The sequence below is a fragment of the Lates calcarifer genome, linkage group LG8 (genome assembly GCF_001640805.2).
Source record: "Lates calcarifer isolate ASB-BC8 linkage group LG8, TLL_Latcal_v3, whole genome shotgun sequence".
Classification (NCBI taxonomy): domain Eukaryota; kingdom Metazoa; phylum Chordata; class Actinopteri; family Centropomidae; genus Lates; species Lates calcarifer.
The window spans coordinates 23,522,570-23,538,168 of NC_066840.1; the positions used below are offsets into that span (position 1 = coordinate 23,522,570).

The following is a 15,599-nucleotide window of genomic DNA, read 5'->3' on the forward strand; positions in this document are numbered from 1 at the left end:
TAAAAGGAAGTTTGGACAGTCCAAAACGCTGGCGAGGACTCACCGGCACATGACTGGGCTTGTGACTGATCTTACGTAACATTACAAAAGGTCTGTTGTAGAGCTGCCAGGAAAGCAGCAGCCAGGGCTTTGATTTCTCTGTTTGGATCAATACAGTATCACGTAACGATCAGAACCACGTAGGATGAAGATAAAGGAGACCGTAGAACACATACATATATCTGACTTGTATGTCTGCCATAATTTATGGCACAGAAGTTGGGAAAAGGAGACAGTAACACTCTCCTCTGCAGATTAAAGTTGTGTCCTGATTCCATATTTTACCATTTTTTAGCTTGCAGTGTAGAAGAGAAGAAAAACTTATGTCAGAAACTTTTATCCCACCACTCAATTTGAAAGAAAGCGGAGCTTCCCAAAGCTGCATAAAACTAAAATAATCTTCACATTGTTGTGACACGGCTCCGGAAAGATCTTGGAAAAATGAAAAATAAGTGTTTAAGTTATGATATTTGGGCTTTAGAAGTCTAAAGTGGCAGTTTTATCGATGTCCAGCAGCATTTTCTTTTTTCTTGTGTACTAACAGCAAACATATTTAGCATAATTAGGATGGCTTGGTAAACTTAACGAGATAACAAGCTCGTATGTAACTAGTGTGATGGTGTGTCTTGAGATTAGCTTCATATTTTTAGCTTTTATTCCAAGAAAAACGTTTTTAGTTCCACCCTCAAAGGGCTTAACTCGGCCAATCAGATCATTTCATCCTCCCAAGAAATCCTTGTGTAACTATAATTCCAATCAACTATTCATAGAGGACTAATGGAGAGACACGCAGCTTTACCTCCAGCACCATGGTGAGATGTCAAACAAAAGATAACCCCCCTGAAGAATGTATCGTGCGAGTGTGTGTGTTCACACGTGTTTAAAGATAGAAGTGAACGATGCAGTTCAGCACATCCACAGTCTCGCTGGCCTTTCCATATCCACTCACTGGTTTTAGCCCAGATAGCCCTCCCACGTGCCGGCCTGCTATAAATAGCTCCATGGTTTAATGCGCGATTGTCCCGGCAGGCTTTTTATGACTGAACGGGCCAGTAGGTTTTCACTGTTGTTACTAAGGCAGAGATTAACCAGAAATGGAAGTCACCACACTTCATTTTTTTACACCCCTCCCTCCTACCACCATTATTACACTGTGATGCCCTTTACAGGCAGACACCAGCCAGTAGCTTTTATAGGATTCATAAGGTCAAAGGTCAGGATGAAGTTTTGGATTCACATTAGCATAAATTGCACAAACAGACACTGTGAATTTGTATGAAATCCACGTCTGTGCTGCAGTGTTCTCCTCACTTCATTTATCCTGCCCTGTTTCCTTCAGCTGTTTCTGTTTGCTCATAATTCACAGTCATATTTCCCTCTGTTTATAAAACCCCTTAAACTCAGAATGAACTTATTGCTTATGCCCTTTCTCTAACTTCAAATGTGTCTGTAGCGTACGTTCATTTCATGCCCATTTGCTTAATCTACCTAATGTCTAAAAAGTCTAATGCTCCATTTAAGTCATAATCGATTTAGACAGAGACACAGTGAGTGATGTGTTCATTCCTGAGATGCTATTGTGTTGTGCCACTTCCATTACAGTACATTAAAACAGAAGAATAAGCCACTTTTCTCCCCTTTATTTCCCTTTCAGTGAGTATAACGCATTTATTTTTCCAGAGAAAGATGACTGAGCACTCTGTGTTTTTTTTCTTTCTTTTTCAGCAAAAACCCTGATTTATATTCACGTCTCAGACTTCTGGATTTCAAACTCTTTTTTTTGCTTAAGGCCACCTCAGTCGGGGCTGTTCAGGGAGCCTGAGCGAGCTTCTTTTTAACTCCATGCATTCAGACTTTATATGGATTCAAATAGGCTGTTTCACTGCCTTCCTGGGCTAATCATGTTATGAACTGTGTTTGACCCAGTGCAGGAGGCTGCTGTTCATCTGAATGAGGAAACTGCAAAACTTTGTCAGCTCTTTAATTGTGCAAAGAAACTTTATAGAATATATATATAGAACAACCTTTGTTCATGTTTACCCATCATGCATCATGACAGAGCTGATTTAATTTAAAGTAGAGCTGTAGAACTGAGACTTGACTCAACTCGGTTAAACTGAAGTTACAAAAATTAACAATTGACACTTGACACAAGAAACACTTGATAGAACCTGAGACATGAAACTGAACACGTGTTAAGTCAAGTCTGTATTTCCATGACGCCTCTCTGAGGAGAAAAGCTGACAGTGGTTTCTGTCCCATTTTCAGTCGCTGACGGCTTCTTTCAACCAGGAAGGTAACCTCTTCCAAACCTTAACCAAGTACTTTTAGTTGCCTGAGTATTTTGCAAGAGCTTTAACACAGAGGTGGCAGAACAGAAAGAGCTGAAAGCGTCATGAGTCGCTTTATAAGAAGCTGGAAAGCAACTTATCTTGTCAATTAGGGATGAGGACGATGTTATGTGCTTGTGTGTATGTATGTGACTTATTAATGAGCTTTGGTGAGAAAAGCAGCTGTAGTCACTTTGGATTCACAGCAGTTGCAGTAGATTCCAGTAATGATTCAGAGAAAGAAAGAAAAAAAGAATCAAAGCAGCCACAAAAACTTCCCAAACCACTTCAGCATAATCCAATTTTATGATCTTGATCTGTATTTGAGTTAGTTGCTGCTTTGCCATTAAATCTCTAAATATGTTACAGCAGAATCTTAAGAGCTGAGACAAGGCAACAGTTCAGTGTATTAGGCAATGATGTGGAGAAACTAGGAGTGTCGGGAACATCCTGAACCTGAATCAACAGTTTACGAAATGACTACACCTCAGGCGTGGTTTTTATGGACGTTTTTTGCTGAGACTTGCCATTAGAACCCAGTGAATCTGCTATTTTTGCTGGAATATTCCTTCATTTTATAGAAGAAACATAAGCCTCATTTGAAAATCTTAGCAACCAGTGCTAAGTCTGAGGTCAAAGGTCACAGCACGCAGACAACAGATGCAGTGTGATGTTGTGATCACCACAGACGTGCTAGAAAAAAAAAAGAGAAATAAGTGTGCAGCAGAGGAGGTTGTTGCTGAGCTGCTTGTTCGCCTGCTTCTTCCTCCTGCCGTCTGTGAGTCATGTAGCGTAGCTGTCAGCGGCTTCAGTATTCAGAGGCGGTGCAGCGGCGGGAACACGCCACAGCCGCCTGTCACGTGTGTGCTACGTGTGTTGTTGTTGTGTCTTGGTCATGCTTGTGTTTTATATGCATTGGATGTCCTATTTCTGTGTGTATATAAGTGTGTGCTAACATGTGACACAGCAGCAGAGCGTCATATAAGGCAGAGGATCGCCTGCTTTGGTATGTGAATGTGATACCAACGACACCACATCACAGCAGCCCTGCACCATGTCCTGCTCAGTCTCCATGTCGCGTACATATGTCCAGTTTTTCTGTTTCCTGGTGCAACATGTTAAGGCGTTTATGAAATGTGTGTGTGTGTGTGTGTGTGTGTGTGTGTGTGTGTGTGTCCCAAGGATGTTTTTATTGACTGACAGCTGCAATGGAGGGAAGAATGAAGAGAAGGAGGGATGACTGAGGAGAGAGGGAGGCCGAGTGGAAACAAGGAAATCAATCAGCCTGAGTTTACAAGGAGGGAGAGATGGAAGGATGTAGGGAGGAAGAAGAAGGATGGAACATAGAGGAGAGAATAAAAGAGTAGAGGAAGAGGGCGAAGGGAGAATAGAGGATAAAAATAGAGAGAGAGATGGAAAAAGGAGAACCAAGAGGAAGACTGGAGAGAAGCAAAAGGGAAAAGTTGAAAGGGATTGGATGAAAAGGACGAAGTGAGAAGCAGCATGGTGGAAAGAAAAGAAGAGATGAGAAAGACTGATGAGAGGATAGAAGGAGAGGAGAAACAAAGAGAGGAAGAAGAAAAGGAGAGGAGAAGAAAGTTCAAAGATGGAGGAGGAGAGGAGGAAACAGCAGGAAGAACAAAAAAGAAAGGAACAAAGGAAGAAGAAGGGGAGATAAAGGGTAGAAAGAAAGGACAGGAGATGAAAGAGGAGGAAGAGGTTGAGGAGGAAACAGCAGAGGAGCAGCATGGGAAGAGTAAGAGGAGATGGAATAAATAAGAGAAAAGGCGTGTGAAAGGGGAGAAGACATCAAAATGAAATGGAAGAAATGGGAAAAGAAGGATGGAGGGAGGAGAAAAAGGAGAGTATGAAGGGAGAGGAGAAGGAGGTGGAGGATGCTGAGGAGATCAGGGTAGAGGAGGAGAGAGGAAGGGGATGATAGGCAGAGCGAATGAGTGGTGGAGGGGGATGAGTCAGGCGCACGTGAGGGGGATGTGAGCTGCATGCTAACTAACACACACACACACACACACACACACACACACACACACAGTTAGGTGAAAACACACATCTGCATCAGCAACTGGAAGGAGAGGAAGCGATGGGAGGGTCTTATAGAGGGCATCCTCTCCTCTCATCTCCTCCCTCCTCCTCTCCATCGCTCCTCCTCTATCGCTGTTTTATTCTCTCTCTTCTGACCCACATCTCCCTTTTTTCTCCCCCTCTCACCCACTCCATCTTTCCCATCCTCTGCCTTCTTGCATCCATGTTTCTTTCTTATCATCTCTCTCTCCCTTTCTTCCTCTTTATCCTACCTTCTCTTTCCCCTTCGTCCTTCTCCTTTCTCCTCTTTACACCTCTGTCTCTCCTCCTTCCTCCCTCCATCCCTCTCTTCCTTCCTCCACTCTGCTGATTGGCTCTTTGATCATGTCTGCTCTGGCGTGCTGTGTAATTCTGCTCTGTAAATTTATGAAACCATAAATGATATCAGCTCATGTTATCCATTCCTTGACCCAAATAAACACTCCTTACTCAGACCAAATAAACACACACTCTCACACACACAGCAGGGAGGCAGCACAGGAACAGTTGTACTTGCAGTTGTACGAGGTCGTAGATCAAAGCCGTACGAGCAGCGATCATAAATACAACATGATATTGTCGGCTAATGATTAAAGAAAGCTGGATGTGATTTTGTGGATGATGGAAAGAGGAAAGTGTGTGTGTGTTTGTGTAGTTGTGCATGCCACAGTGTATAGAGCAGAGATTTGTTTAAAAATAAAAGCTGAACTGATTATTATGTAAAGAAATGATTACTATCATAGACAACCATAACAGTGAAGTGTAAGAACATTTCAGTATGTTTTAATGATAAGAAACGAGATAAATATTTTCTAAAATCAAAGAAAAAAGTAAGTGGTAATTAAGCATGAAGAGTGCATGCAAATTAAAACACACAGTGGCAAAGAAAAGCAGAAAATAATGAGACAAGAACTGCAGGGAGGGAAGAGAAGTGAGAGACTGATGGTCATTTACAGCTGTGTAGGAAGCAGAGATAATTAATTATTGTGTTATAAATTCATCACCAATGTGTAAACTCTCTGTTGATTAATTTTTGGGAAATGTAAATTATGTAAACTGCTTTTGTGAAACTAGTTTCTGATGATTAGTCATGATCGAGAAGGAGGGAAGAGGATAGAGCAGAGACGTATGAATGTTTCTCTCCTTTAATTTTTCACATTAGCTGAACGATGGGATAAAACCTGCCTGTTTGTACTGACTGTTGAAAGTGAACCTTGCTGTTTTCATATATGTCTGATTCTCTGCAGTCAGTTGAATTATAGCTCATCTGAACCAGGCTAACTGCTAGCTACAGCAACTTTACATCAATCTCAACAAAATGATAAAAAAAATATATGTTGATTAATTGTGTTTAAATGTTTACAAGTCAAAGTATGCCATGCTGTTTTCATATAAGCAAAGTCCCGTCTGCAATCAGTCCATTTATAGATCATCAAGCTGAGCTTTGATTAGCTTAGCTAGCTGTTAGCTGTTAACTGCTGTAGCAGATCTGTCGTTAATCCAAATTTATGCCAAACAAATTGAACAAAACTCTGAAAATATAGTTAGATAGTTAGTTCCTGTTTATATGTTGTAAACCACTCAATTTCAATAGATAACGTGGATGCAAATGCGAGCAGCAGTAATGTTAGCTAGCTAGGCTACACTGGGACTACCAACCAACTTAAGAAATTGTGTTTTTAATCACAATTTTAACTTTAGTCGGACATTAATTTTTAGCAAATAATGGAGAAGTTTTGTGGTAGTTGCAAACAAACTATTGCATGTTAACATACTGAACCTTTTCTTTATGTCTGCACCCCTGTAATACCCCCTGTAATATTCTCAACAACACTGGAGTAAAGTGTGGTAATTTCATATCTTGGGACTGAGTCATAACTCTGAATCAAAACACCAGAGAGGCACTGTGCAGTTTAGTGTTTAGAGTCAGTTTGAGATGACACTACAACTGAGGAAATCTGATAGGGAGAGAAAACCGTCTGTTTGATTCAGTTTGAAAGACGGTTGGTTTAACTGGTCGGCCCTGTCTGCTCGCCCTGTGAGATGAATGGGAAAGGAAGTGTGTGTCTGTCTGTGTGTGTGGGCGTATTTACGTGAATGAGAGACAGAGAGACCGGTAACAGAGCATGCTTCCTCATCACAGATACAATAGGACATTGATCCCGTCTCTCGTCTTCTCTGGGAAACAGCCTACGTGTGCACATATACATTTACACATTCAATGCTTTAATTCCTTGTAAATTCCAGTTGGACCTCTTTTTCTCAGTGTCTTCTTTCTTTCTCCTCCTTGCATTCTTTTCCTTCTTCCCAAGAATTTTCCCCCTCCTTCTTGCCTCATTCGCCTCTCCCCCCCAAGAGACCACAGTCACTTCCCTTCACACTGAGTCACGTTCACACACTTCCTGCTCTTCTTCTTTTTTTCTTTTTCTGTTTGCTCACTGACGTGGCTCAATGTTTCTGACTGAATCTCAGCCATGTGTTGTGACTGCTGACCACGTGGCAGCTACTTCAGACTGGAAACACTGTTTTAGGAAATCACAATTTGGGCTTCTTGAAGGTGTTCTTGTTTTTGAAGTTAGTTCAGGAGTTTGTGAGGAGGTACAAGCAGTTTGCAGAGGGTGTTCTTAGGACCATTTTAAGGATTCTTGAAGAGGTTTTGGGGATTTTTAATGAGGTTGAAGGGGTTCATGAAGGGGGGAGTCATGACTGAGGGACTTTGGGGCATTTCTGGAGCTAAAGAGTTCTCAAGAAGGTTCCTCAATATGTATATAGATACAAAGAGTCTGGGGCTCAGGAACTCTGTGGGTTTACAGGATTTTTTGTGAAGGTGTTAGGATCTATTGATGGAGTTCTAGATGTCCCCATTGGATCATAAGGGTATTTCAGGGATTTGTGAGGGAGCTGGCAGGGTCCCTGATGGAGTTCAAGGGATGTTAAGTGGGTTCAAGAGATTATTAGAAGGATTTTTGAGTTTTGCAACGAGGTTCTAGAGTCCTTAATCAGGTTTATAGGGGTACAATGATCAGTATTAAGCTGCAAATGAATGAAAACTCTTCTTACTGTTGCAAAGCAATGCATTACTGCAACTCAAGTCAGTCTCCATAACATTTTTTAGAGTGCCCTGAAGTAATCTTTATAGGATCGTACATAGAAAACAAATCTAGATCAATCATGTGCCACCGTGACCAAAGAGTCTACAGATGAACCACAGCAGCTCACTTCACTGATTAACACACACTCAGCCAACGAAGGGGAACTAGTTACCTGAAGACCTCTTGGGTCACGATTGCACTTTGTTGTGAGCCACAGGGAGATGAGCGGGGTAAACGCATGAAGACATTTCCACAATGTGTCCTGGTGTATGTGACACATTTTCTGTCTAATCCTGAATTGTGGTGGGGCAGATGCCTCTATTGGTTTCGGTGTCGAACCTCCTCTAACATGGAAGACTCATTATCTATAATGAGTAGCTGTTGAGAGATGAGGGGCTGTTGATGAGAGCTCCTTGTGACTCAGACAGTGAACAGTGTAATAATATACAGTATATGCCAAATGATGGAGGCTTTTATCGAAAGTGCCTCACAGTACTTCAACTGCATACATATTTTAGAAAGTGTGGCCCGATGGGAACTAAACCCCTAATTCTAACAACGAACTTCACAGAAAACACCAACCTCGGCAGTCTCATAGAGGCAGCAGAATTATTTCCCATGTTTGGTAGCTTGTGTTTCAGAGAGCAGTGGTTACGGAGAAAACGTTGTTTCCTTTGTGATCGCATAAAAGAGCAAAGTGGCAGACACGAGTGACGCATGTAGACTTGTTCTCGTCTCGCTGAGGATCTCTCCAGCTGTGATCAGCACCTCCAGTTTTTTGGGGTCGCGTTTTACATAGTGACTCATGCGCCTCTGTTGCATCTCAAAAGAACAAACCGTCTGGGAATTTTGCTTTAATCTTGATGTTTGACTAACATGACCCTTCCCCCTTTCTCTGCCTCTCTTTTTCCATCTCCAGTATGGGGAGGAGGAGGTGTGTTCGGACCGTTTGGACACCGACTTCCCGGACATCGACCTCTCCCAGCTGGACACCAGCGACTTCGACAGCGTCAACTGTCTCAGCGAGCTGCAGTGGTGCAACGATCAGCCTGCGGACGCATCACCAGCGTCCATCCACTACAGTACGGCAGATGAGCTCTTCGAGGTGAGGCCTCATCACTAAAATACAGTTTAGCTATACTAATGATGTTGCTTTGAAGTCAGCCACAGACAACGTCTTCTTCAGTGATGGCAGCCATGCTTTTATCGTAAAAGTATTTACAGATCATTTAGATTTTGGTGGTTTTTATCAGTAGGTAATTATTAAGTGTTTATCCTTTAAGCCATGGTAAATGCGGGTAGGAAAGTCCAATATCAGGGAGTTCCAAGTCAGCCAGTAAAAAACACAGCTTTCAAAGCCCTTTTGATTAATTCAGACTCCAAAGACAGACAAACATTGCAGAATTATTCAGAAAGGCATCTGATTCATTAAGAAACTGATGCAAATGATGTTACAAGGTACAAGGTTTAAAGTTAAGGGCACAAACGAGCACTTGGACAAGAAAATAACCCACTCCATCGACAAATTCAAGTCCAGCCTGAGATTTCAGCTTAATCCACATAGTTGGCACACCGAAGCCACAGTTTAAATCGAAATCTGACTTTTCAGACCAGTGTTTCAGCAATGATGAAAAGGACCCCAAAAGGATGAACTCATGTCCTGAGGACATCTTTCAAAAGTTTAGAAATGCTTTGTGAAGTTGTACAGTGTTAGTGAGTGATAGGCACAGTCCCACTGAGGTCCGAAAGGATTTCAGTTCCTCAGGCTGGGTTAAGGTTATGGATGACAAAGAGGTGGCTTGGCGTTGTGTAAATGTTTCAGCTCAGTAGAAATCTTGTCTGCTTCTTGGAATTATTTGTTCAGTCGGTCTTCAGCAGATTTTGCAAGAGATGTGGGATTTGAACAGGCAGGCATGGAGGCAAAATGTTTTCCAGTGTTTGGCGTTCAGGGGAAGTAACTTCCCTGTGAAGGGCTGCACTGAGTCGTGAGGCCAGATTCCCCGTACTTACTATTTTAACACCACAGTTACCAAAACATCTGCTACCACAGAATATTTTTGAGAAATGAGGAGAGTATTGACAGAATCTTGCTGTAGGACTCACCATTTTACAAAAATATTTTTATTCTGCAAACGTTTTTTTGGGGAGCCAGAAATCAGTTTATGATTAGTCAGAATCTGTTGTATTTTGACCAGGGTTGTTATTGCAGTAAGTTAACTTCCTGTTAAGTAAATGAAATCTTACTTTGATTTGTTCATCTTACGTGTATAGCTCACTGCTAATCGTTCAGACATTTAGTGAATCTTGGCTTCGGGGCCAAAGTTTCCTTTGCTGTTGACACGTGCAAAGCTCTGACCCTTCACCTGATCCCCTTGCTGAAATTTGGACATGCAGGGTGTCTCAGAGGGCACTGCCAAGAAAGTAATTGCCAGTTACGCTGTGTGTAACATGATAATGGAAGCAGTCCATCAGTTTGAATCAGCCCAGTGCTTCTGCAGGACCAGTGAAAGGCCTGAGGCTCCGGTATCAGGTGGCCTCGCTGGATGAATTCAGGGAACACCCTCCTTGTTTTTCTCTATCTGAAAGAAAACACTGGATCATTGATTATCTATAGGTTTCCAGCCCTGGTGATGTCTCGTGGTCCCATTACAGAGGCTAAATTGAGTGCATCTCGAGAATAAAAAGACGACAACAGGGAGATAAAGTAGCATTTAGGTCCAGATCATCGGCTATGTAATGCAACTCTGCTGGTGGAAATTGCTCTGATGCTGTGATGCACCACAGAGTATTGGTTAAATGAAGACAGGCAAGGCATGATGGGAATGCAGGTGAAGTAAACACAGACCATCTCTGTCTGAACTCTATTCTTATTTCGATCCCCATTAGCAGACGCCTGAACGACTGTTTCTCTTCCCGCTGCCGACATAAAACAAAACTTTACGACACAGTTGAACTACATCAGCAGTAATAGATATTTGTATTGACGCCATGATCTTTATGGGAGGAAGAAGCTTCATTACTGTGATCTGCTACTGACAGTATTCAACTGATAATAACTGAGAGAAGGAGACAAAAGAGAAGATGTGAAATGGAAACAGGCACATTTATCTCCGTTGTTTTCTCCATCTTCTTTGTCGAGCTCTCTTCTCCATTTTCCATTTCTCCCTTGTACTCAAGATTCTTTACTGAATCTTTTTGTGACTTCAGTCTCAAATTGACTCTTTTTCTTTTTGACTTTATCTGACTTTCTTTCAGTCTCCGTCTTTTTTGTGCCTCTCATACATTTCTCTTTTTAATTGCTTCTCTCTCTTGTTATTATCTGTCTCTTCACGTGTCTATTTTTTTCTGTTTTGACATGATTCTGCTACTTCTCTGCTTTTGTGCCTTTTGCTCACGTTAAACCACATGTTACAGCTTGTATCATAGTTTTATTATTTTACACTGCCCCCTGTATCACCTGCATAGACCTTTTTTTAAGAGAAATTGATATTTTTCTCACAGTTTTCCACCACCTTCATTTGCTCCGCTATATTATATTTTAGCCAATATTGTATTGATCAGACTAATACAGCAGAGCAGACGGTCAGACGGCTTTCAGTTATGAACACGTGGTAATGAATAGAGTGATAAGTCATCGAATGAAGCCCCCCGTGTCTGTGTCTCTGCTACCCATCAATACGCCACTTATTTACAGTAGCGTATCGGGATCTAATCCCATGTCGGGGGCAAGATCGATCAGTGTTTGTGTGTGGTAGGACTTCATTTAACCTTGGAGAGTGTAGAGAGAGAAATGGATACAGTTAGAAAGGTTGGGCTGATCATATGTTATTACTTCAGATAATAATAGTAAATAATTATATGTTATGCTGCCTCCTGTCTGTCACTGATGTAACTTCTCTCTCTGCTGCTGTCTCACACTCACAATTGAATCTGATTATTACCCAGGAAATCTAATTAATACCCATTTAATCTAATTAATGTAATCAGGTAATATCCACAAGTGTCTTTGAATGTACAAACATACTAATAGTAATAAAGCCTTGATTATCTGATCAGGATTTATCCACAGAGACATAGAAAATGTAAAGAACATTTTGTTGTGACAGAAAAGCTAATTGTATGATTTTAAAGCCATGTTTCAGCAGTTAGACCCAGAGCCACACCTCTGGAGATGTAGCATGATATGGAAGTGAGTGAATTAAGTAAAAAAAGAAATGTATTTCACCAGAAGGCAACTGTTATTAACAGCATCATTTATTTCCCCTCAAACTTTAAACTTTGATTCTGAGTATGTTTCTGACATCTGTTCGAGAATTTCAAAGTCTTTAAGTTGCAGCATCCAGTGAAAAAAGAGAGAGAGAGTCAGCAAGCCTGAGAGACAGAGAATAAATTTAATAATAAATAGTTTGGCAGCTGGGAACAGATAGAGCTGGATGATAAAAGGAAGAGACAGATGAATGGAGCTCAGTGGCTTCCCGTAGGCCAGCCATGCTATCACCTCTCCACCAGACTCTGCTCTCAGCAAGATGGCAGCTCCATAACAGTAAACAACCCCTGTGTGGATGTGGAGGGAGGGATGGAGAGGGTGGAGAAATTTTGGACTGAAATTTCAGATAATGTATCTCCAAATCTTCAAATTTGACTGTTCTCATGCTTGAACATGTTTTTTTCAGAGGCAGTCTGAATCACATTAACCACACCGGAGGGGATGATGGAATTTTAAAACGCAAAACTCCCGTTTCAGCAAACTTTTGTATTGTTCCTTCTAGCGAGGTCAAAGGTCAGAGTTATATTATCCCTGTCCGTGTTAATAAACAAGATAGAAGAGAAGCAGGAATGGACTTTTTAAGATAAGTGCGGATAAGCGTGAAAAGAGGAGGAAGGTAGAGGAGGGGAGTGATTCAGCCGTGAGACACAGCTTCCAAAAGTCTCTTTTCTATCTGCAGAGGAAATGCAGATACATATATAAATCTGTAGTTATTTTCCAGCTGACTTCATGACTCAAGACTCAAATACGGTTATAATTTCATTTGCAGCAGGGCAGGGTCACACAAAGCATTTTTAAAGTTTTAGCAGGCTTTCTTTCAGGAGAAATGAAAATGAACTTGTTATCCAACTATCAGAAGAAAAAAAGAGTATTATTTATTGATTGTAGTTTTTTCAGTAAAGTCTGGTAGCAGATGGTGTTTCAGTGTCTAAAACATCAACAATAAATGAGAGCAAATAAGACAGAGGGTTTCTTTGAAGAGCTGCTTTCTTGCTCTGACGTACAACAATCACACAGAGAGAAATCTGACGACATCGGACCAGAATGCATTGCAGCCACAGGTACTTTGGGAAATAAGTGAAGGTGATTGTTGACTTTTCTTCACAAAAAAGTCTCCTGCAATTTATGTCTTCACCGACATGTCACAGCAGCCGAGAGAAAAAAAGAGAGAATTCTGGGAATTGTAGGAAATCAGTGGTTGAAAAAGAAGTTGACAAGGCAGGAAGAGGAAATGTGGGTTCTGCAAAAACAAATTAATCAGCAAATAAATGGAGGTTGAAAGTAGCTCATGGGGTTTCACCGTTTCCTCACCTGTGTTCTGGCTGCGTTTGACTCTGCAGATAGAAGAGGAGAACGCGGCTCTGCTCGCCGCTCTGACCGACAGTTTGGATGGCATGGTGGACGCCGAGGTGGGCGGGCTCTCCGTCTTCCCCGCCCTGGAGGAGGAGCCCGACCAGGAAGAGGAGGAGGAGGACAGCCTTCCTCTCAGCGCTGAGGACTTCAGCCAGTCCCTGGGGGCCGAGACAGAGGACCCATCACTAGTAAGAACACCTCTGTACTCAGGACACCTATTTCCATCTCCTCTGGAGGTTTCTGCTCACATATCTGAACATTTACCCGCGTTTAAGAACCTGATATCGTCACCTCAGATATCCTCATGTTTCTTTTTTGTCAGTGGTCTGAGAATCAAAAGTCTCTCGCAGCTCAAAAACTGCTGCCTGTTGAAGTGGAGCCTTTAATACATGCTTCAAACACCATCCACCCCCCACCCCCGCTCTCACCCCCGCCATGGTGTGGTGGTAGCTCTCCTTTCCCATGCTCTCCCTCTCTTTTTCTCCCCCCACTATCTTAATCTGTGTCGCATTTGCTAACCTTGATGTTCCCCTCGTTGGCCCGCGAGGTTCAAAGTCTGCCTTTAACTCCAGGAAAACAGAGGGGTGCTGAGGCACACAGTAACCTTTCATCCAGCCCCGTCCTGTGTGTGAGTGTGTGTGGTGTGTGTGTGTGTGTTGTATCCTGGTATTTCTGAGGAGCACGTGTCTTTAAAAGAAGAGAAAGTTTGAAATCCTTCAGACTGAGGACACGTGGCAGATCAAGGAGTCTGTGTGGGAATTAAATTTAGTTTTGGGGAACAGCAGCTAGAATTATGATTAGTTTTCAGTTAAGTTAATGTCAGTACTGGATTCCAGCTGGTTTTAAATTCAGAGGCAGCGGTGGGCTGAGGTTAGGAGGTTAGTTCAATTCAGGCAAAAGTCACGCAAATAACAATGGAAATAAGACACAGGAAAAGTCTAACTATATAATAAAATCCAGGTTTAGGTTTGAAGATTAAAGATTAAAAAGATTAAAGATTAAAAAATAAAGTATAATAATCCACATGTGTGTGTGCGGTTGTGTGTGTGTGGGCCTCCAGCACGTGGTCAAGTTTATGTGTGTTTGCTTGTTTTCACCCCCCCCCCTCTCTTTCTTTTCACACAGTGCTGCTGGATGCCTCTCTCTCTTTTCTCTCTCTGGGCCCCTCTATCGTTCCCTGAACCCGACTTCTAGGAAGAAACCTTGTTTTTCTCCCCTCACTCTGCCCCTCTCCTCCCCCCTCTCCCCCCCAGTTATCAGCCCCTGCCTGCACCTGAACCATGTCCCCCTCCCCCCCCAAAAATACTAAACCTCCGTCTCTTCATACAGGAACAACCACCGTCTCCCTTTACACTGAGTATTGTGCCCTACTTTCCCCTCGGTTCACTCGGCTGTCAGAAGAATGCAGGCCTGCACCCGGCTCTGGAGCTTAATTGAAGCAGGAAGCTATTTCCCTGCAATAAACGACTTATGATTACTGCTGTAATGTGGTCTTATTGCACTTGTCAAGATGAATCCAGCCCGCTTCCTTAATTTGACTTAAATTTCACAGCAAACGGGGCTGCTTACAGGGTTTTCTCGTGCGCTCTGATTTAGCGGCAGGCTACAAAGATACTATTGTTCAGCGGCCGTGAGTCACACCGGATTGGCTGAATACCTACAGAGTAAATACTCACCGAGCTGCACTGCTTTCACATTTGTAATTACACACCGAGGTGTACTATAAAACAAGTCTGTCGGTGAAGTCAGTGGAGATTTGTTAGGCTTTAAAATGAAAGGTTTTGTGTTTAGCAACACTTAAAGTTCAGCAGCAACCAACAGTGAGCAACGGGAGTCGAGTTGAGTTGAGGCTGATAAAATATGTTCTAATAAGGACAAAATAATGAAATTAGAATTGATCTTAGCAACTAGAGGTTACAAGGTTTCACAGGTTTCATAAACTCACATTTGAAGCGAGGCTGAACAGCAGCTGCAGAGGCAAAAAGTGACAGTTCTGAGAAGGTTAAAACATAGTCCCAGAGGGATATTCATGCTTATGAGCTCAACTTTTCATTATTAAAAGGAGGAATTTAATATTTTTTCATTTTAAAGTTTCATTAAGCAGCTTAAGTTTAAAACCTCAGTAAGCACACTTAATAAAACTACTTAAAAATGATGCCAAACAAATGAATAATGGAGCAACTGTATTATTTGTAAATGTAAATCTACTGATCTGGATTCAGAGACAAGCAGAAACTCTTAAAATTGTATATTTTAAATAACGTTTAAGACATTTTGATGAACGCACACTAAAACTATATTTTATCATAACGTAGGTTTTATTATCGTAGCATTCGCCTCAGATCTATCAGTTACGATAAGATTATAGCCATAAAAGTAACTCCTGAGCTCAGCACCGCCAAAAAACACGAACACGCCGTGCACTGTGAGCGATGG

The 15,599-nt window shown here is 41.9% G+C and overlaps 1 protein-coding gene across 4 annotated transcripts in view; it reads left to right on the plus strand.

Annotated features, from left to right (window-relative positions):
* ppargc1b (peroxisome proliferator-activated receptor gamma, coactivator 1 beta) overlaps positions 1 to 15,599 on the plus strand; it is a 100,299-nt gene that overhangs the window by 59,418 nt on the left and 25,282 nt on the right. For all 4 annotated transcript variants that reach the window (XM_018679597.2, XM_018679599.2, XM_018679601.2 and 1 more), the window contains exons 3-4: positions 8,463 to 8,648; positions 13,151 to 13,351. In XM_018679597.2, coding sequence (XP_018535113.1) covers positions 8,463 to 8,648; positions 13,151 to 13,351 — 387 coding nt within the window. The remainder of the gene's footprint in view (positions 1 to 8,462; positions 8,649 to 13,150; positions 13,352 to 15,599) is intronic.